At 41.9% G+C, this 23,582-nt stretch overlaps 1 protein-coding gene and 1 long non-coding RNA gene across 5 annotated transcripts; one reads left to right on the top strand and one right to left on the bottom strand.

Annotated features, from left to right (window-relative positions):
- The first annotated feature begins 994 nt into the window (after window positions 1-994).
- SCOC (short coiled-coil protein) lies at window positions 995-23,167 on the top strand. 4 transcript variants are annotated; one of them, XM_075127689.1, is made up of 5 exons: window positions 1,004-1,269; window positions 9,331-9,498; window positions 19,506-19,577; window positions 19,672-19,755; window positions 20,680-23,167. In XM_075127689.1, the coding sequence occupies exons 1-5, from the start codon at window positions 1,206-1,208 to the stop codon at window positions 20,820-20,822; spliced, it is 531 nt and encodes a 176-aa protein (XP_074983790.1). In that variant the 5' UTR covers window positions 1,004-1,205; the 3' UTR covers window positions 20,823-23,167. The 4 variants fall into 4 exon arrangements, with proteins under 4 accessions (XP_074983791.1, XP_074983790.1, XP_074983792.1 ...); XM_075127692.1 differs by lacking the exons at window positions 1,004-1,269; window positions 9,331-9,498 and adding exons at window positions 18,034-18,145; window positions 18,980-19,036; XM_075127690.1 differs by lacking the exon at window positions 9,331-9,498 and having other exon boundaries at window positions 995-1,269.
- On the bottom strand, window positions 5,153-11,990 carry LOC142071886 (uncharacterized). Its single transcript, XR_012668093.1, has 3 exons — window positions 11,200-11,990; window positions 7,561-7,660; window positions 5,153-7,191 (listed from the first exon to the last, which is right to left on the bottom strand). It is a non-coding gene; the product is annotated as an uncharacterized LOC142071886 (long non-coding RNA).
- Window positions 23,168-23,582: the final 415 nt, after the last annotated feature.

Consider the following 23,582-nt stretch of genomic DNA (forward strand, 5'->3'; position numbering starts at 1 on the left):
GTCCTGAAAACACTTACGCACATGCTCAATGTTATGAATAAGAACAGTCCCAGGTATGCAAATCTAAATACTGGCGTAAAACCACTCACAAAAGTGAACTCACAACACGCTAAACATGAAGTAGACACAATCCAGTATACTATCTTTGACCAGAGCTATGGACTTAATAAAAACCTTTCAAGGACTTGTCTAGATGGCATGGAAATGTGGGCTTCAGAGGTGTGATTTCTAAAGCACACTAATATATTTGCATTCATTGGTTCACGTAGATCCTGCTGGTCTTTTAGGAACCTTTACGGTACACCAGCCGGGTCATCAGAGACCAACTGATGCACAACATGTTATTGTGCTTTAGAAATCATACCACTATAGTATCCATTACCCCACTATGTAGGCAAGCCCTAAAACAGATGCTAGAAAGCAGCCACTTAGTTCTATGAATGCAACAAAAGTATGTTTCTGAGAGGTACACAGTTCAAGGTGCATTTCCTAGTTTGTCATATCAAATTTGACACATATACAGAATTTCATAAAAAACAGACAATTTAAAAATGCAACCTAAAAGAATAAAGAAGGATTTGTCTATATTGTGACAACGTCTCCATTTTCCTCCTATCTACAGCACAGAACATAAGGTCCTATCCTTAGACTTGCAAGTAACTTTGCTCATGCAACTAGTCTTATTAGCTTTGATGGGACTGCTCATGTAAATAAAATCACTCCTGTGTCTAAATATTTGAAGGACTAGGCTTTTAATCTGCAGCTCCCAAACCTGATCATTGCATTTACTTGAGCTACAGGTAAAATTATCTGTTTGAGCTCTTAAAGTTGGGTTTTCTCCCCTACCTCTTCCTGTCTTGAAAAGAAAAGATAAAAGAAAAGAGACCTCATTATGCAGAAAGTACAGTACTTGTCACACAGCCAGTCTGAAACAATAGTGTTTGCTCTGCATGTATCTGATCAAGCTGTTATAACTCTTTAACTTTGTAGTTTAACAATTTCCGGGAAGGAGCTCAGGGTTCAGTCAAGAGATCACACTGAAAGAAAGACGTGTATAGTTACTGGAAGGATCAGGTAGCACCAATTTGGTGGATGGAATCATTAAAGATTTAACAAGAGATGTCATATGCAAGCTGAAATATGGGTGACAAATGCCACTGTTTGATGCATTTGTGAAACAAATTTGTTTGAAAAGCTGAAACAAAATGGAGGAGCCTCTGGAAGAGGAAGACAGCACTTTCACCAACATTTCCTTGGCAGATGATTCAGGTAAGAAGCCAGTCATTTGATTATAGAACAGAACAAATTTTAAGGCTAAACAATAATATTAGGTAATACAAGTAGTCTGTGTGTGCGCATGCAGATCTCTCATTATTCATTATCTGCTAGAATGTTATTTTTAGAAAATGCCCTTGAGTAAACTTTTCTAGTTGTTTAGTTGAATAAGCCTTGTGATTTTAATAAAAATTGAGATTTTTCTGGGGAGTTGTGGAAGAAGTCTAAATAGTGTACGGTGACACATATTTCCAGCTGGAAATTGTGTAGCCTTCCACTATCTTAGTAGGAAAAAACAGTATGTTTGTTAGCTCAGTAGCTGTTACTGTTAAAAAAAAAAAAAAAAGAAAGAAATACCCATTGAATACAGATTAGCACCATAATCAATATACAGCAGATAAAGGTCACAAGAAGTGTCACAAATTAATTAGTGACTGGAATGACATAATCTATTCAAATCCCAACGGTTATGCATTTAATTGTTTTTAAAGAAACTGTAAGGGCACCTGCTTGTGGACCAAAAAATTATTTGGAAGGAGGAATAGGATATTTCTATTTATGGGAAAAATTGAATGTGTTATACCATGCATATGTAATAAAATTATTAAAGAGGACAAGCCAGATTCTCAGATGGCATAAATCAGCATGACCTCAGTGGAACAATGCTGATTTACATAGGCCAGAAATGTGGCTCATTGATTACTATGTAGCATGGCCCATTTTCTCCCCATTCTATCATATGACTCTTTACTATAACATTTTATTTTGTGTAGTGTCTTTTGTTCATACTGTCTCCCATAATTCAGACTTTTAAAATCTGATTCTCTACCAGCATCATATAAGTGTGATGGAGCAGAGAATCAGACCCTTAAGTATCATTTTATTGCTTTAGAAAGCATGTATCACTATATAGCTAGGAGTTTATATACACAATTAAAACTATAATTTACATAAACTCATGGGTGGCGTGTATCAGAGGCTTGGGGAGGCTAAGTCTCCCCAAAATAAAACAGGCTGGCCTTGTAGAGGACAAATGCCGTACACGACACAGATCACCTCCCTTTAGAAGCGTGCCAGTCTGCTGCCTTTGTGCCCTGTGCAGTAGCACCAGAAGCTCCCTAGAAGTGTGTGTGTGGGGGCACTGGTGCCCAGGCTGTGGCCCCACACATACTCCGCCCTGTCCCGCCTCTTCCTCCCAAGGCCCACGCTTACTCTGCTTCTTCCCACCCCTGCTCCACTTCTTCCCAAGGTCCGTGTTTGGGTGGGTTACACAGAACGGAGGGGTTGGGGGGCGTGTTTGGGATTCATTGGCCACGATCCCCATGCAGTGCAAGCCCAACAAGCCAGTGGATTGTTTCCCCTGCCACAGCACTCGGGGGTGCTGGTGGGGGGAGGCAGGTTGCCCAGGAAAGGGGCAGGGAGAATGGCAGCCTTTGTTCTGTGCCCCAGGGCAGCACCCATTCAGCCCAGCACAGCTCTTAGATGGCTGGGATGGAGGGGCTGAATTACTGGTCAGCCGGGGACCAGGTTGCTCTTCCCCAGGCCAGACTCTGCAGGGAAGTAAAGAGGGGTGGGCAGAAGGGGGATTCACAGAATATCGGTTAAGTGGTTGTCTAGCACTCCCCAACTGCCCTACCCTTCCCCCCACACTATACTCTCTGCACAACCCACCTACACAATACCTGCCTACACAACCCACCTACACACACTATACCCTCCCACCTTTTTCCTGACTTAAGGACAAATGACTGTGGGGGGAAGGAGCAGGCAGAGAGGAGTGAGCTGTGAGCTACAACTGCACACTAAGCCCTAATTTGTGGGACCCAGGCTTTGGATTCAGTGTATCCAAACCCGTGCTTGAGCATCCACACTGCACTATAAATCCAGGTTTACAACTGCTGGACCCAGGTCTCATCGCTGTGCTAATGTGTGCATACTGCACTACATAGACCTTCTGACTCGGCTCTGTGGCTTGAGCTGTATCCATACTGCAAAATGACAGGGCTTAGACTTGAGTTATAGTGGGACTTGGGCTCTGACTCACCCCCCTAACTGGGGTCTGGGACCCAGGTCCTGACTGCCTGCTGACCCTAGTCAGACTGATTTGTGTGGGGGGCAGAAGAGGGGCTCTGAGTCAGAGCCCCGGCTTAGTGTGCAGTGCAGGCATACCCACAGTGGGTCCATGATTTAGGGTAATCTGCATCTGCCCAACACCCACCTTCTCAGACTGGACTAGCATGTGGATTCTGGCCTTCCAAAGGAGGATCTCAAAATGCTTTAGAAATATTAATGAATTAAGCCTCACAACACATTTGTCAGCAAGGGAAATATTATCCCCACTTTACAGATGAGGAAAGGGAGTTCAGGCCTACTTTTTTTAAAGTGTCCACTCACATTGGGTGTCTGTGTCATTTTTCAGGTGCCCAACTTAAGACCCTCTTGGCCTCATTTTCAGAGAGGCAAAGCACATACATTTAGTTGAAGTCCATTGGTGCTACAGCACCCGGGATCTGATTTTCAGAGGTGCTGAGCTCTGACAGCTCATTAATTTGAACTAGATGTAGTTGCTCAGTACCTCTTCAAATCACATCCTAAGCATCTCAAAAGTTATGCACTAGATACTTGACCTATGTGACTTGTCCAAAATCACACAGGAAGTCTGTGGTCACATCAAGAACAGAGGCCAGTCCTGTTCTTCAATACCAAGACCACCAAGTCCCCTGAGTGGGTAACACAAACAAAGCTGCTGCCACCATCTATAATATTGATAACTAACATGTCATTTGTCAGTAATTAAAAAACCGTCAAATATAAACACCCAAACCTGAAATTAAACATGCTAAACTAAATAAATATGCTTTGCCTTGAAAGCTGAAGTGCGCTACATTGGGGCTCTGGTGGCCCATGGAGAGGTGTGAATTCCAGAGTTGGGGTCCCTTAATGTGATAGGTCTGCCACTGATCCCAGAAATTTTTGTTCCAGCAGGAGTCAACAGCAAGAGCAATAATTAATAATATCACAGGAGAGAGAAATTAAGAGGTACTGAATAGGCAAGACAGAAAAGTGATGTTTTCAGATAAGATTTGAAATCACAGGGAAACAGGGACACAGGCATGCTGTTTTAGGAACAGTCATATGATTCAGACCAGTGATCCATCTAGTCCAGTGTTCTGTCTCTGCCAGTGGCCAGAACCAAATGCTTCAGAACAAGATGCAAGACACCACCTAACTCCTAGTAGTTAGATACTGGTTTAAACCCTGAAGCATAAAGTTTAATATCACTTCCAAAATGTATGTTAGCATTAACTATTATAACTCTGGATGGCAGGAACTGAGGAAGAGAAGGCTTTTGTGGCTATAGTGGTAAGACTGGTGAGAAACAGAGATGAGGCCAATTACAGATGAATGGGGAAAGAAGGAAAGGAATAAGAGTGAGACAGGAAAAGTTCCAAGAAATGAATTACAGCCAGTGCAAGGAGGGAGCAAAACCAAAGTGCAATTTGAAACCGGACCCTGAAATGAATGATAAGCAAGTGGACATTGCTTTCAGAATGAGCTGATGTGATTGCAGAAGTAAACGCTCCAGTTATTAAGTTTAAAGTCTGATCACAGAAAGACACTCATCTTAATGAACTGTAGCAAATATTTTTGAACCAATCCTATCAGAAATAGACAAAAATAAAGAACTTTAATACTGAAGAAGACAAATATAGCCTACAAGAAAAATATTGTGCTAAATGTGTGTGCTACCTCATAACATATCAGACCAATAAACATATAAACTGCAAAAACAACGAGCAGTCCGTGGGTTTTTTACCCACGAAAGCTTATGCCCAAATAAATCCATTAGTCTTTAAGGTGCCACCGGACTCCTTGTTGTTTTTGTGGATGCAGACTAACACGGCTACAAAAACTGCAAGTTTACATGTCAAAGTTTCTTTAGTATAAACATAGCAAAAAGTCAGGGAAAATTGTGGCTAAGCAACAGGGTTACTGATTCTGATTGACTGAAAGCCATGAATATTTAATATCTATTGCTATTTCATAACAGCAGCATTTCTCCATTTTGGTGTTAAAACCCAGATTTTTTTAATCTCATTTTTAATTTGAATCAGACAACCAATACAAAATGGTAGCAAAAAGATAAGCTTCAGGGGCAGTACAGTAGCAGCACAGACATCTAGGTGTGTCCAGAAACAATAATTAATATTTGTGAAGCGGTAAAAGTACTTCCACCTTTGGGTAAAGAAGTAAAGGGATACCTTTTTTTTTACATACTAACAACACTTTACAAATTTCTCAAAGATGTTTACAGACCCAACTGATTGTGTAAAGTAAATAAAGACAAAATTTCAACTAAATGGTGAGACCAGCACTTATTGTTAATTGTAGAAGCTAGCATACTGCCATTCTGTACACTGTGTTAAAGGCAACATAAGCTGGAACAAACATTGGATTTGTGCTTGTTTACTTCTTTACAATGTATAAAGAAGGCCCGAAGTTTTTTCTGCTTTGTGGGTTGGTGTTTTATATATACATGTACATACAAGAAAAACAGGGTAAACAAGAGCTGAATTTCTAATGGAAAAAAAATTGGACATGAAAAGCAAAACCCTTCTCCATAGACCTTTCAGGCCTTCGTTATGCTGTACTTCACAAAGAAGCAAAAAGCATAAACCTACTTCCCCCTTACTGTAAGGTCACCATTAAAGCTTTGGTGAGCTATGACTCATTGAAAGGTGTTCTCACAAAACATAGCAGCACAAGGGCTACATTAGCAAAATGCCAAGACCATGCCATGTACTTTATGTTTGTCATCCATAGCCTGAAGCTTGGGGGAGAATCAGTAAGACAAAATTTTTAAAAACTGGATGTCAATTTGTGCATTGGGAAAAATGCACATGCAACTCTTCTGGGTGAACAAAATGGATTATTCTGTATACAAATAGGTTCTTGGCAAACAGTTTGAACATGCAATTGCCATATCGGTGTGTACAAATGAGGGTGCATGCATGCACACATTTTCTCACATGCAGGTGGAACTCCCATTTTTTGAAAAAAATCTTATTTAAATGGTTTCTTCATCATCGTCATCATGTTCCTATTACACCTCTGGCGCTTAGGGGGCAGTGACAAAGCTCCTCTACTCCTGTCTGTTTCTGGCAAGTCTTTCAATGGTTCCGCAGCTGTGCCCCAGGTTTTTCAGCTCGGCTTCCACAGCTCTTCGCTCTTTTGGTTGGCCTCATTTTCGCTTGCCTTCAGGTGTCCATCTTATTGCTACTCTGGTGATGGAATCAGTTTCCATCCAAAGCACATGCCTGATCCATCTCTAACGCCTCCTAGATTGCAATGATGGTGCTCAGATCCTCTTGGCTGCACTGTGCCAATAGATCTTGGTTTGAGATTGTTCTGGGCCAAAAGATACGGAGGATTTTTCTGAGGCCGGTTGTATGGAATGAAGACAGTTTGGACATGTCATACTTTCTCATTCCCCAGCATTCTGCACTATAAAGTAGTGTTGAAAGTACGCAGCTCTGCTAAATCTTGAGTTTGGTTTTGGTGTTGTATTTTGTGGATTTCCAGACTGTATTTAGGCTGCTGAAGGTGTTCCTGGCTTTACTGATTTTGTTCTGGCTGCCCTGGCTTGTTCCTCCATCCTGGCTGATGGTGCTGCCCAAGTTTGTGAAGGTTTCTACATTGGTGAGAACATAATTCTCTATCCGTACTGGCGATGGTGAGGCAATATTAAAGGTCATGATATCTGTCTTATTGCGGTTGATTTTCAGTCCAATTTGCTGGCTGAATACGTTGAGTCGAGTAGTTTTTTCTTGTATATGGTGTTGGGTATGTGATAGAAGAGCAACATCATCTGTGAAGTCCAGGTCTTCAGGGGATGAGAAGAATGTCCATTTAATGCTTAAATTAAATGGTTTACTTAGTGTTAAAGAGAGGAAACATAAGCAGACTATAAGCTCATTGGGTCAGGAACTATTTCCTATTCTGTGTTTCTACCATGCCGCCCACAATGGGGCCCTGATTTCAATTTGGGCCTATAGGTGCTACTGGCATACAAAGAATATACAATAATATGAGACAGTTCATTACAATAACCTGAGACACAGAACTCATTCATTCAAACAATAGCTTGATTTTGTTTGGCAAATAAAACTGCCATTATGAAACTATTATGGATAATATTAATCAACACTCTTTCTGTTTTTGGTATAGGTCTATTTTCTTTAGCTGAGACTGTCAAGTTGTATGAAGGTGCCATGTGTTACTTACAGCATTCCTTTCAGCTAGTGGCAAAATGAAATAATAATTGTATCGCATTCTGGCAAAAGCAGCATTACTTGAAAATCTTCTCAAAGGCCATCTGTCATCTCTGCAGATAAAGAAAAGACTTGACATTATAGACCTGTAGTACTTAGCACTGCTAGTAAAAAGTATCAAGCAGTTTGTATTCCTTTTCATTTCCCCACTCGTAACAATATTGGTTAAACAAGGAAAAACTGAAGTCTAAAAAGTGATGTGCCATACTCATTTTAGAAAATGTACAACAGATCCTATTGTTGATGAAAAGGGAGCATACATTCCTGTTCTAATGGGGAACAGTGAAGCCTGTGTTGTCAGTCAGTGGAAGCAGATTCCTCCTGTACCTGTAACATTGTCAAGAGAAGTGAATGGTTTATTGGTGTATCCTATGCATCACAGAAAAAACCATGATGCAGACACAAGTTTTAGAAATAAAACACCCGAAAGTGTTCACCACCAGTAGGAAGTGACAAGCTATATTACTGTTTGTCTGTTGTGTCAGGAGTCAAAACATGCTGAGATTCTGTCTCTCTTTCTAGTCATAATGTAATTGTACATATTTATGCACTCAAATAATCTTGACTATTAATGATACCTTATATGCTGAAAGATCATTGCTATTATATGGAAAATACTCTTTTCAGTGAAGCTGAATAAATTAATTCCTTTTGCAAGCAATGTCAGCTAGTTTTAGGAAATCTTAATTGGAACTTGGGATACATGTAAGTATAGATAATTACTTTTGTACAGTGAAACTTGCTGTTCCTGTAGTTGAAGATAATATGGGCTACAGTACCATGAATACCTCTCCTGGCCTGGAAAAATGCCTTAGATAATATTATAAAGAAAATTAATAAGAAATGGATTAGTGCTGGTTCTTAGTTACATGTAAATCAGTTGTGACTTCAGGGTCACTGATGTCTTGCTAAAAATTATACGGTCTCTCTCTCACTCTCTGTGTAAATCTTCAGTCAGAAAATACAGTTAGCTGAAGTAAATGATCTAGTGTGCAATGTAAAAACAGCTTTAATAAACAAAGACGCTGAATAGTGGAACATTACTTAGGGCAGTGTTTAAGTATTTCCAGTAATAAAAAGAATCCTCTTATTTCTTCTTTAAACAGCGCTGAATAGATATTAATATCTTGGTGTGCTGCTTTACAAGACAGAACAATCAATTTTTAGCATATGTGATTAGTAATAAAATGTTTTCTTCAAGATAAAGGGCACTGAATTTCAGAAACAAAAATAAACTAGCAAAATTCTATGAACATAGTTTATGCCTAATCTCTCAACCTTCTAGTGAATGTTTCAGACAGTCTCTACTACTCAAAAACAAATAACCAAAATCAAGGATGACTAATTTGCACTTACTCATATGCAAATAAATATCTGCCCTTTTGATTTTGTTCTTCTCAGTGAGAGAGGAGCCAGGTGGCAGCTAGGGTGACCAGATGTCCCTATTTTATAGGGAAAATCCCGATATTTGGGGCTTTGTCTTATATAGGTGCTTATTACCCCACACCCCCGTCCCAATTTTTCACCCTTGCTATCTGGTCACCCTAGTGGCAGCAGATCTGCTTCTAGGTTCTCACCAAAGTGTAGTTAATCTTCAGAAAGGCAAATCTGATTGGATGTAGAGATGGGTATTTGACATCATACATGTTACTCCTGGGGGAATTCTGCACCACTACATACAGGCAAAATTCATGTCCCTCACAGAATATTTTTTTCTCCGCAGAAAATACATTCTGCTGGAGAGGCACTGCAGTTACACCTTTTACCCACGAGGGGCTGCAGTGGTGCCAGAACAGAAGCAGCTGCTTCCGCTCAGGAGCAGCCAGCCGCAGAGAGGGGAGAAGGAGGAGAAGAAGCTGTGTTACTCACAGTGCCCTGCCTGTGGGGCCAGGTGAGGAGGCATGGGATATAGGGGGGATGGACAGCATGGGACACATGGGGCTTCTGAGGGTGTGTGTCACAGACTGGGGTTCAGAAGGGCTAGCAGGGAACAGACTGGGATGGGGGCTGAATGAAAGTGGGGGTGCAGGGACACATGGGAACAGGGGGTGGATGAGTGAGGGTGCAAGGACACATGGGGATGGAGGACTGGGTCGGTGAGTGGGGGTGAAGGGACACATGGGGATTGGAGGGGTGCAGGGACATATGGGGACAGGCGCAGATGTTCCTGATGGAATGAGAGAGGCTAGGGGTCAGCCAGAGTCTGCATGGGGGAGGCTCACCAACTCCCTAACAATCCCCCACCCCCTAAAAAAAACTGTTCCATACTTCTCTCACCCACACCCGACAACCCTCCAGGTTCACTCCCAGGCTTCTTCCAGCAATCACTTCCCTCTCCCTCAGCTCGTCTGCTACCCCTAACTCCCCCAAGCCTTTGCACTGTGTCTGAGGGGTGTGGGAAATAAGTTTCTGTGTTGTAGTTTAAATGAATTATTACCCAAAGTTCTGTATGAATATGCCTCATAAGGAATCTATTTGTCAAAAAACATTTCTTGAATCTTTTTTGTTGTCTGTATTGTTACAGACATACTTGCTGACAGGTATTTTAAAATAAATTACCTAAATAATTGAAACTGGCATGATTATATTGTGTTATTTTGACAATTAAAATATTCAGAATGCAGAATTTTGGAGAATTTTAAAATATTGTGCACAGAATTTTTAATTTTTTGGCACAGAATTCCCGCAGGAGTAACATGCATGTGATATCAGACTCCCTTTACCCATCAGAATCAGTGCAACTAATCATGAGAAAAAATAACAACCAGACTATTTTGTCCGATATCCTCCAAAGGGAACACTTATGTACTGATTATGACGGTATTTCTTTTATAAAGGGATCAGCACTGTTGCTTTTTCTGGCAAATTTATCAATGTAGGTGATCACTATCACTTTCAGTGTACTCCTAGAAAGTATCCAGACAAGATCTTTGTGCTAACACTTTTGAAAAGTAAGAAGTGACAAATTTTATGTAAAGAGGTCAGCAAAACACTGTGAAGTCAGGAGAGTTACACAACAGATATATTTGGTCTACTTCACTCAAAAGGGACACGGTCAGTTAAGATTCCAAAATGTACCTTCCCTAAAAAGGAGGGTAAGTTCCATCTAGTGTCTAATGCCAAGGATCTCTGTATGCAGGGCATTACTTGGAATTTATTTTGCATTAAGCAAGGTAAATGATTGTTATTTAGTAAAATATAGCACCATATGCATGCTAGGTACTCTACAGACAAAGTCCCTGCCCCAGAGAGCTTCCAACTCAAGGAGCCCCACTGACTTCACTTTGATTCTGCCTGCACAGTTCGCAGTGCATTACTGGGGTCTAAGTGGACACAACCTATAAATGACATCTGGGGGAAGGATGTAAAGAAAAGAAAAAAAAAAACAAGTGACAGAGCAGCTGTGCCTAGCAGATATGTTGGTTTCACTTTTTAAAAAATGTACTTTTTCAATTTATCATCTATTTATGTAACACTTTGCTGAGGAGTAGGATTTGCAGGCACCAAACAAACTGTATCCCTTTAAAATCCTCAAGATTTTTTTTTATTCTGAACTTGTCATAGACTATGAATAAAAAGCAAACAAACTTACCTCAGTCTTTGTTCTGCTGAAAGTGTTGAAAACATAGTCCATCTTCCAGTTCAGCTTCCTCCAACATAGCTAGCTCACTGCCATTTCACTTTCTTGAAAATATCTTTCACAGTGTTGCTACAGCTGTCTTGGTCCCAGGATATGAGAGACACAATTTTGGTGGGGTAATATCTTTTACTTGACCAAATACTGTTGGTGGAAAGGACAAGCTTGCATGCGGTACAGAGCTCTTCCTCAAGTCATTCCCTTGTCAGCCTTTGGGGGACCATCAGTATTCAGGATGGCAGGCAGACACAGATGATCCCCCAAGGTCTCACAAGGCAAGGACTGTGCCACTTACACGCTTGTCCTTTCCACCTATAGCAGTTAGTGCAATAAAATATTACCTCACCCACCTGGTCTCTCTAATACCTTTTACCCTTCACTTTCCAGATCTTCACTCTGATGCATACAGTTGGTATTTGTTTAACAGCTTGCCCCTTATTGGTTACATAGTTACACATGTTCTTGGTTCAGGTCCCAAGCTCCTCCACTCTACCCTAGCATTTAAAGAACATCATCATAACTATTCTCTCTATGTATTCACCAAGGAAATATTTCTCTCCTCCATCCCACACATATCTCACACAGATTACTTAAGTACAGAAGAGTCAACCGTCCACCCTCTACTCTCTTGTCCTGCTAACTTCGAAAACATTGAACAGAATCAGGAGGCTTTTGATCGGAAAAGTTGCCAAGTACTTAAGGGACTAGTCTAGGACTTCCCTGCTCTATTACAAACTTTCTATGTGATCCTGGGCAAGTCACTTAGTTTCTCTGTGCCTCAGTCCCCCATCTGTAAAAGTGGGATTGTAGAGGTGTTGTGAAGACAAATACACTAAAGATAGTGATGCACTCAGATACTATAGTCATAGGGACCATATAAGTACCTACAAAACAAATGTGGCAGTATATGATTCAGACTACCAAGAGCTAATCTAGCTAATAGTGCTACAGTAACACATGCAAGGAAACATTTGCCCAGTTCCCTGTGCATCTTTAAATAACTTAATAACCTAATACTGAATTCTCCATCATCTCATTTTCTGCATCAGTTGAGACCTAAAACTATACGATTTTATAAACAGAGAAATGTAAACCTCAGATAAGATAAAACAACACAAAGCACATTTGCTCTCCCAAATGATCAGAGTTATGTATCAAAAATAGACATTATGATAGGATCCTACCCCAAACTGAGCAAAGTAAAACAATCCCTGACAGCACCCCACACGACAAAATGGAAAACAAACGCAAGGCAGAATTTCCAATGTTTTATCCAACATGATTTTATAATTCAAACAACTGGCTGGTCCACAAAAGAACAAGCTAGAATAATGGTCTGAGGACATCTCTTATTACAAGCAGTTACACTCAGTCATAGAAAGAGTCATAAACTAAGCAAGGACTCCATTGCAAGCCCACTCCATCTTAAAAAAACAAAACAAAAAACAAAGATCTCTAGGATTAATTTATGAACATTTTTACAAAATAATAACAGCATCTACATAGGCATTTTGGAGTCTTCCCCATTGTTCTCCTCCTCCTTGCATTTTTATAAACGTTATTAATGGTTATTAAACCACTAATTTACTTGGAATTTACTTGAGACTAGTTTGGAAACCTAGCAATTATACCACACCAGTGAACACTGTAATTTGTGCAAGAACCAGGTCTTTTGCACTTTAGAGGCCTGTGAAGTGCTGAATACCTTACCTTATACCTTCAGCTCCCATTCATTTAAGTAGGAACTGAGGGTGTTCAGCATGTTGCCCTGCTGAAATAGCATAGTCAGGCCAAGGAGCAGAAGGGGGCAGTGTTTTAGTTAAATGAAACCCCATGACTGATAAAAGGAGTGGCACTGCTAGGATCCAAAGCTCCCTGTCTTAAAACAGGGAATAATGGGAGGGAGAAACTACTACAGATTTGAAGAGAAGTCTCCTCAGGTAAAAAACACCTGTAACAATTTTTTTGTTTGTGGACAAAAGGGAGTGGTTTTTGCCTGGCAAACAAACTCCACATATGCACACATACATATGCAAAAGCCATCCATGCTCTTGAGTTTAGAAGGAATTTAATTAAAAACAGGAGAAATGGATCGTGCTGGTAGTTTTGTTGTAGCAGTACTACACTCGGTCTATGCCAGAGATCTAAGATGACTCTTGGTTGCCAGGCTGGCAGCATAACAAGGGCAGCATGCAAGATCATAGGGAGAGAGCTAGCTTCTGTCATTCTACTAGTAGCACTCGCTGGCCAATCAAGGGGTGCCACTGACAAGCTCCAAAGTCATAGCTACAGTACTGGGGGCTTGTTTGCAGGGATTAGAGAGGATTAGAGAGGTTTAAAAAAAACGAAAACCTTTTCTAAAAGCAAACAGCTTGCAGCAGCTCTGATTACAAAGGCATGACAGAGAGGGTGAGGATCAGCCATAAATCCTTTCATATCCTGAGAAACGTGTTCATTTTTATATAAACTGTTGCTTGTTAGGTAAAAAGAAGAGTGGTTTTTGTTTGTTTTTAAAATTAGCACAGCATTTAGGAGGCATCCATCAACATGGTACAGTACCATGGAATACTTTCCAAGGTGTAAATACAGCAGAAAACACACTTCCCCTGAAAGGGAGTGTATAGTCCAAGACACTCACCTACATACCCATGTGGCACAAGTTATCTATCTATAACCAGGTACTTATGTGCTGTCCCATCCCCCTTGAAAAAAACATTCTGGTATATGAGATGGCTAAACTTGAGGTGTCAACAGATTATAAAACAGGAGAGTTCACTTAGTTGTATCCGACATCTGATTTTCTACATTGCATTTTCAGGATGAGACTTGAAAGTAGAAGCAAAATCAAACCAAACCAAAAACCCTTCAAAACACGCCAGTGGCTTCTTTAGGTCCAAAATGATCTTAGTGGGAGCCGTGTATGTGCATTCAAGGACAGATTTTGGCTGAAACACACTAAAAGCTATCAAAAGATTTCCAATCTAAAAATTCTAAATTGCTCAGGCACTTATACAGAATATCTTGCAGACCATACCACTGACATTAATGTCCACTCTTTGTGGCAGGGGCCATCTTTTTGTTCTGTGTTAGTACAGTGCTAGCAAAACACGGTCCTGGCCCATGATTAGGGCTCCTAGCTACTACAGTACTAAATGTAACAATAATAATATTGGAAAAGTGTTTTTACATGGAAATCTGTAAGAAGTCTAGATGACAAAAGACATAATCACAAATTTGTGCCTCTGCAACATGTAGTATTTGTATTTTCCCTATTATATGGTTATGATACATTCTAGCAATATTTTATGGTCTCAGAATACTACATTATCAGGTTGTATTAATTTGAAATTATTAATAGATAGAATATTGATAATTAATGGTTACATGCATTCAGCTACACTCTATTAACCTAACCTTAATAAAATGGCATTTTGGTACTGTTAACACAACAAGTGATTGTGCAATCTACAGTCTAATCAGAAAAAAAATCTAAATGCAAATAAGAAGAACTTTCCTGAATCTATTTAAAAGAAAAGAGATTTGTGCCTAGCCTAACTAGACACTAGAGGTCTCTCTTACGCCATCATTGGTTCTCATTTCATTGGTAGAACTGAGAGGTAAACCTGATTTTGGGTGAAGGCTCAGACTGAAACATCACAATGCAGCATCACCATGTCACCATATACAATAATTACATAGGCTTTATAGAGCACTGTATACCATTGAAGCATTGTACAAACATTAAGAAAAATAGTAATATCATTTGAGCTTCATTGCAATCTCCCAATCAGTGCACTCTAACAAAATGCCCTCATCTCTTACACTGTACTATAGGATCTGAGAAGGTGCACTCACTCAATTTTGGGTTGAAAGAAAAGGAATACTTCTGGCACCTTAGAGACTAACCAATTTATTTGAGCATGAGCTTTCGTGAGCTACAGCTCGCTTCATCGGATGCATACTGTGGAAACTGCAGAAGACATTATACACACAGAGACCATGAATCAATACCTCCTCCCACCCCACTCTCCTGCTGGTAATAGCTTATCTAAGGTATAAGGTAATAGCTTATCTATTACCAGCAGAAGAGTGGGGTGGGAGGAGGTATTGTTTCATGGTCTCTGTGTATATAATGTCTTCTGCAGTTTCCACAGTATGCATCCGATGAAGTGAGCTGCAGCTCACGAAAGCTCATGCTCAAATAAATTGGTTAGTCTCTAAGGTGCCACAAGTACTCCTTTTCTTTTTGCGAATACAGACTAACATGGCTGTTACTCTGAAACCTGGAATTTTGGGTTGGTCCACTAACTGAACCAGTTCCCAACATAAATTAAAGAAGCCTGATGGTTGATCTAATTTATGCTGACTACAGTTTTGAATGACTATTCTGGCAGCTGGGTCATAAGAGATCCCTAACCATGCCCCCTTGCCAATCCCTGTGTGGGAAGCTGGGAGAGTTGCAAGGTGATACAGTCTCTAGGTCACAGCACTTCTCAACCAGGGGACTGGAAATAGGATTCAGGAGGGCTGTCAAGCAGGACCAGCCTTGGACTTCCTGGGGCCCAAGACTAAAGCTCTGGAGCCCCATGGGGGCTGACGCCCCAGAGCCCCACTGCCTGGGCTGAAGCTGAAGCTTGAGCAACTGAGCTTTGCAGGGCCCTGGACAATTGCCCTGCTTGCTACCCCATAACATTGGCCCTAGCTATTATAGGCATAAAAACAGCTGTTGTGACACAGATGGGCCATGGAGTTTTTATAGCATGTTGCGCGGGGGTGGAGGGGGCTTGGAAAGAAAAAGGTTGAGAACCCCTGTGTTCTAGGTCACCTGAGGATTCCTATCTACCTGGAGGAATCCTTCAGTATTGTCTAAGCTAGCCTTTGGACAATTTTCAGTCCAAAGGTGCCCTATCCAGATCAGAATCTGGAGCCTTGATTGGAACTCTCAGAGTAGCTGGCTTCTCATTTGCCTGATAAACACAGGTTATGAGTCTCATCTTGTGAACATTTACTCCTGGGTAGAGGACCCACTACAATGAATAGTCCCATTAAAGTAAATGAGACTACTCACAATATTAATACTATACTACTTCTGCACTTACAGAAACATAAAGATGTTAATAAAATCCAACAGATGTGCATAAAAAGCAATAGGAGAAGTTCAAATGGTTAGGGAATTAGTGACTGAGTCGAATAAGTATCCATATTTAGCCAGAGATGAAATCCCATAGATGCTGCACAAGTGTCCCTCAGTACCTGATGCAAAGGACTGTTGTACCTTGGAGATACACCTTGTGATTACTGGCACATATCAGGTTTCAGAGTAACAGCCGTGTTAGTCTGTATTCGCAAAAAGAAAAGGAGTACTTGTGGCACCTTAGAGACTAACCAATTTATTTGAGCATGAGCTTTCGCGATGAAGTGAGCTGTAGCTCACGAAAGCTCATGCTCAAATAAATTGGTTAGTCTCTAAGGTACCACAAGTACTCCTTTTCTTTTGGCACATATCAGAAACACTTCTAGAGGGTGGAGTGTTACTTAGCCTTTATCCACATTCAGAGCTAATTTGCATGTGCCTTTTACCAAGGCAGCCAGGGGAACATTTTGCATATGTAGTATTGCCAACCTCAAGAGATCAAAAATAATGGGTTGACCCCCACCCCACCCCCAATAATGAAATTGGCCCATAAAATCATGATTTTTAAAAAAAATTCCAAGTAATATTTTTAGCATTTTGACTTTGTAACCTCTCTATTCCTCCACCAATAAGTGTGTGTGATAATTTCAGACTGAAAAGTCAATCTTTCATGAACTAAAAAAACCACACACCTGTCCCTGCCTGCTCAGATGAAGACTCTAGTACTTACCCTCTCCTTGCCCCTAAGATAGGGGAACTGCTATCCATTTCTTATTGGTCTTGACCCAGCAGCAACATTCTGGTCACAACCAATTTCCAAGAGTTGGCACCACCACCTTCCCCCTGATGCTCAGAGGGAACTCCCCTTCCCCACCCCCAGGCTGAGGGAAGCTGCCATCTGATCCCCTCCATGTCCTACCCCACTCACTATCCTCTGCACCTCCTCAGCTCCCTACTGCATCCCCCCCTCAAACCACTAAATCTGCCTTCTGCTCCCCCTCCTTTCAGACTGTCCCTGCTGCTCCCCACGGTCCCTGTGTCTGTGCAGCCCCTGAACTACACTGGCAGCCGTTTTGCCTGTGGGCTGGGTTCAGCCCCTTGACACCCGCGGGCGATGATAACGACTTTAGCAAGGGCCGCTGGCTGCCCCACGCGGATGGGCCACCGGGACAGGGCAGCCCCCGTGCTGGTTCCAGCTCCGGGGACAGTCACAGGAGACAGGGGGAAAATTCATGAGTTGGCGCCTTTCCGCCTATTTTCAGGAGACAGGTTAAAAAACACCCCAAGCGGGCAGCGTTGGGACACGGCTCAGGCCTGCTGTGCGGTTGCCAGGGCAACGCCACCCCCCCGCAAGCACAACTGCTGCAGAAACAGGCCCACCGCAAGCCGCAGCGAGTCTCTGAGCTAGGGTCCGCCTATACCCCGCCCTCTTTCCCAAGCCTCCTTTTGGTCTCGCAGGCTCCTCCCCCGATGGGACAGCTTATCCAATCAAGCAAAGCGCCAGAGTGACGTTAGGACAGATGTTAGCTCCCTTTGCTTATTTGCTGTCCCTGTGGAACGCCCCGCCCTCCGGAGCGGTCTGATCCCTCCCGCCCCGCCTCCTCGAGGGTGTCTGTTCCGTTTGTCGGGTGAGCGAGGCGCGGTGCGCGCGCACCGGCCCTGGGCAAGACGGCTGCGCAGGCGCGCTGGGGAGAGGAGGCGGAGCGGCAGTGAGTTGGTTCTGGGCGCCGGGGACCGCAGCCTGTCGAGCAGCGGCGCGACTCCGGGGTGAGTGGGGCGGGGTCGCCCCGCTTCGGGGCTCCTAGCTGAGCGCACTGGGCCAGCGCCGCGTAAGCGAGATTCGGCTCGGCTGAGCCCGGCCGGCGGCGTTGGTCGCTGCGGCGGGGCGGGGCCGAGGCTACGGTAGGCGGCAGGCCGGGCCGGCGGAGCTGTTCCGCTCGGTGCCCGGCCGCTGCTCCGCCCGTCCCGCCGGCTGCGCTGGGGGAGAGAGCCGTTCCTGGCGCTCCGCCCTGTGCAGCGCGGGCTGTCCGCATAGCGAACCCGTCTGGAAGGGCCCTTGCCCCGGCTGAAGGCAGGACACAGCAGCCCCCAGTACAGCATTGAGCCGGTCTGTACAGGGGAGAGGCGCCCAGTGCTTGTCCTGTGAACTGACCCAGGCCTGACTGACTGCAGCTGTAGTGCTAGTCACTTACTCCCTGTGTGCCCTGACAGACCAGTTACCTGGAGTGCAGATTAGGGGCAGGGCTACGCTTGCAGATGTAGAGCGCTTTGAGTTAAACCCGCCTTGGTAGAGCGCAGTAGGGAAAGCGCTGCAATCTGTCCACAATGACAGATACAAGCACATTGGCGTGACCACCTCAGCAGCTCTTGCAACGGCCCCAGAGAGCAGTGTGTTGTGGTAGCTATCCCAGCATTCAAGTGGCTGCAGTGTGCTTTTCAAATGGGGGAAGTGGAGTGTGACAGGGAGTGTGTTGTGTGTATGTGGGGGGAGAGAGCATGTCAGCATGCTGTCTTGTAAGTTCAGACAGCAGCAGACCCTCTTCCCCCCACCTCTCTCTTTCACACACATTCCACACTAATGGTTGCTTTGTCTCCGAGCAGATAAGCATGCCGCCTGTCAGAAATGGAGCTTTCAAAGGGCATATCCACATTCCTACAGTGAGTTCAAAACAATGACAAGAGTGGCCACTTGACTTAAGGGGATTATGGGATGTTTCCAGAGCTTGATCAGAATGCAGTAATGCAACACCTCGTTCACACTGATGCCCAGGCATTTCAGCCAAGGTGCAACAAGTGTTAATCTTCTTGCCGAGGTGGAGTACCAGGAGCGCTCTAACCGTGGAGTCAGAGCACACTATGTGCCTTCCAGTGTGGACGGGTAGTGAGCTAGGGCGTCCAGGGCTGCTTTAATGTGCTCTAACTCGCAAGTGTAGCCAAGCCCTAGGACTGGGACTAGGAATCGGTTTGAAAGCCTCTCGCTGTTCTGTTTAGTCTGTGTGTGAATGGGGGCTAGGCAATACTTGACTCACCACCATAGCCCCTGTAAAAGTCACCTCTAAAGATTATTACTTCTATGTTATAGCAGCGGCTGGTTCTTCTTTTGACGTTTTTTTTTCTCTTTAAGCAGAACTCCTTCCAGAAGACCTGAATCCAGGAGTGGAAAGTTCCCCTTCCACAATGATGAATGCTGACATGGATGGTAGAAGGCCTTTATTCTTCTTAACTAATATTCTTTAGTGTAATAGCAAATTCTGCCACAAAGACTGCACTAAAGTTTATGTGGTTTATTGCAGCTGTTGAGGCTGAAAATCAGGTGGAACTGGAAGAAAAAACACGGCTTATTAATCAAGTTTTGGAACTGCAGCACACACTCGAAGGTTAGCAGTTTTCCATCCTAGAATGTTGCAAATGTTGAGCAGCATGCACGTATTTGTAGGGAGACTCCCGGTATTCTATGTTAACGCTTAATCTACTGATCAAAAGGGCAATCTAAAGTACTGCTATCCATGGCCTTTATCCAAGGGAACGTTTACCACAAAAGGCAGAGTAAGATACATAAATGTGATGGACAGCTACTTCATTGGCACCAAACAACATATTTTTCTATGATTTAGTGTCCAGGCCCTTTGATATGCTCCCAAATCACTCAAAAGTCAAAATGGACCTGCTTCAGTAACTTTTCTTTTCGTCATAGAGTAAATATGGTTGTGGATGAGCTTATTAATGCTTGAAGTCCTGCAAATTTCTATAGCTGCTTAGTCAACAGTAGATAAGCATGTTAGCACCTGAAAAATTAGGTGAATCACACAAAATAAATCTACAATTGAAATCTTAAACAGTCCAGAAACAGAAAAGTGAAGGGTAATTAACAGAATGAGATGGTTGGGTAACAAGTTTGCCATATGATAAGACTTTTCTAAATGAAGTTATTTGCAACATGACAAAGAAAAGGTGTACTTGTGGCACTTTAGAGACTAACCAATTTATTTGAGCATAAGCTTTTGTGAGCTACAGCTCATTTCATTGGATGAAGTGAGCTGTAGCTCACGAAAGCTTATGCTCAAATAAATTGGTTAGTCTCTAAGGTGCCCCAAGTACTCCTTTTCTTTTTGCGAATACAGACTAACATGGCTGTTACTCTGAAACCGTTCATTTAGAAAAAGACTGTTGGATGACTCTTATGCTACTGTGGTGTTTCATACTGCATTGTCTTGCAGTTTTACCTTATGTAAAAACTTGATTTGGGTGTATCACAGGGCTTAAGTGTGTTGTGTTAAAGACAATTTTTTTTTTTAAAATAGATCTGTCAGCACGAGTAGATGCTGTTAAGGAAGAAAACCTGAAACTCAAATCAGAGAATCAAGTTCTTGGACAATATATAGAAAATCTCATGTCTGCATCTAGTGTTTTTCAGACAACTGACACAAAAAGCAAACGAAAGTAAGGGGTTGATTTCCAGATTACATCATTGTATTGCTGCTGCTTTTTCTGTTTTCATTGGCATAGGCTACATGAGTTAATACCGTAGTTTTTGGCTTCTCTGGCTATTTGAAGATTAATAAAAATTATAGATAGTTAAAAACATTATCATAAACAACTGGAGCCATGAGTTTGTGTATTGTTAGCCTTTGAGCAATGTGCAAATGTAAAGTAGAGACTTTATAACTAGACTTGCATATTTGTTTCAAAAATCAACAACGGCATGTCTTGTCAAAACTGGATTCAGTTTGTCAGGTTAAGCAAACATCGGACTGTCAACTATTTAAGATTTTAGGATAGTGTCTTGTAGCAGAATAATACGATGATGTGTAAAATGGTGTTAATCTTATTTTAAATGAACACTTAAACTTACTTTGCACCACCTTTTCTTCAGCTCAAAAAATAATTTTCGGTATCTGTCTAGAACACAGTCATTACCCCTTCAGATGAAAACAAACATTTTAAAAAATAAATATTTTGAACAGGTTAAGGATTTTCATGAACTAGCGGAGACGTGACTGTTCTCTGTAGGGTTTGAAGGGCTTGCTTGTTCTTGACAAACTGAAGATTAAACCCAGTTTGTAAAAGATTTTATGGAGACTGCTGAATTACAGGGATGTTAAACTATTTACAAGGTGTATGATATCTTTCATACTTCAAACCAGTTTCTTTTCGCTAATTGCCAGCAGTTTTTCTATTTGCTAATGTCATTCAAGGAGGTGGTGTTATGCCGTCTCAAGAACTACTCATCTTAGCATATCTGCTTCTGTAGTGGGCGCTTTGCCAGCATAGCTATATTGTTTTTTTTACACCCCATTGGACATGTCTATATTGACAAATCTTTGTAGTGTAGACCTGGCCCTAGCCTCTGTGTGCTACTGGAGCAGTGTGCAGGTGCCGGAAGCTAGCCTACTGTTTCAAACATTTGGTGCCTGACCAGTCTGCTTGTACTGATTTCTATTGCCATAGGTGGTAACTTTCAGTTCTTGCACTAATATGCTTCTGTGCTATCAGGAAGGGGCAGAAATGGGTAGTGCTGGGATGGGATATTCTGGTGACATGAGTTGTTGAAATGCTGTTTCAGCACAGGTTCAAGGGAACTGATTTATGTGACCCTCAGCAACCGTTCAGTTTCCTAGTGTAGATGTGTTAAATGGTCTGCTGTTACTGGGGTTGGGCTGTAGTAAAGATCAGCAAAGTCTTTACAAATATTTCTAGTGTACTTCAGTATTAATAGTGAAAAAGCAAAAGGTATCAGTATTGAAACTTACACATATCTCCCAAATGTCTTTATATCAAGCTAGTTGATTGGCTGTGGTTTTATGAATGTTAGTTAAAACATCTTTTCAATAATGGAAATCACTTTTCCCATGCTAAGAGGTAAAGTAAAATGTGTTCTTGTCAAGGCTGCATTTCATCACTACTGTGATGGATTCTGTAAAATAAAAACAAACATGAAAATTATGTTTAAGTGAGTGGATGTAACTGTAAAGAGTTAAACCAATGTCAGACTGAGCTTCCTTGGCAGCTAAAAGAGCTAGAGTTCAGCAACACCAGAGTGGTGACACACAAGACCACATCCATGAAAGATTGAGACTGTTCAGGCAATGGGGCCTTGGTCCCTCCCCCAACTGTTTAAAAAAAATTACACCTGCATAGTTTTAGATGGCTGCAGGTGGGATACCCCAAGTGAAGCTTCTAAGTCCGATATTGAGTCAGGGCCCTGGTTGTAACAAGGTTAAATTTGTAGAGTGAATGGGACCTAACCTGGCTAGGGCTTTAACCCAACTGCCTGGCCAACATAGTGGCTAAGTCTTAAACCCCTGACAGTAATTTTAAACTCCCTTGGGGTTTATCTGTCCCCTTCATGCTTAAACACCCTGTGTGTACTCAAGTACTGGCAGCAAATAGGATTAATCTTTTGGCTAATTACTTAGGCAAGTGGTGTTTGGGTATAAAACTGCCCATGACACTTGTCTTTGAAAAAATATATACCTTTGCTCCTTTCTCCATAACTGTCCTATGACTTAAGGGATAGCACTACACCCCCTTTACATAATAAGAAAGATCTACCATTGTCACCTGGTGCACTAGTTAGAGTTGAGCCACTTTCCTAAAATCAAGGAGTAATCTTGATCATGTTTTGTATTAATGTAAGATTGGATAGTGGTATTTTAGCCATATGTACATAGAGTAGTCATTTCAACTGTAAACATTTTGCTTCCCACTGTTGTGGCCTTTTAACTTATGAACATTTTAAAATTGTGTTGTATTTCTGATTTTACATTTAATAAAAGCTTTTGACTTGTCTCAGTTGGTTTGTCTTAGAATGGACAGTATATAGGGTTGGAATGTTTTACAGATGTAAATGTGGGAGTTAAGGCTGTTTTAAACTAATGTGAAAAAGTTCTACATAGAAATATTACTTAAACAGTAGGCATTATTAGCATTTGCTAACCACACTGAGTATATAGTATTTTCCAGTAAGTTATCACTGTATAGGGCCCTGACGCTGGTTGTCTCTGGGTACTAAAATTAAATTTATGGATAGCTATCCAGTGAAACTAGTCAGAAATAGAAAATTCATATTCACTACTTTCCCTCAACTTTGTTTCTCAAAGTAATTAACCTGAATAAGCTGCAAGTGCACCAAAAGAAATCTTTCTCCTGTAAATACTTTACAGTGCTGTATGATGATGTACACAAATTATTTTGTATTCTAAAC

The sequence above is a fragment of the Caretta caretta genome, chromosome 4, assembly GCF_965140235.1.
Source record: "Caretta caretta isolate rCarCar2 chromosome 4, rCarCar1.hap1, whole genome shotgun sequence".
NCBI lineage: Eukaryota > Metazoa > Chordata > Testudines > Cheloniidae > Caretta > Caretta caretta.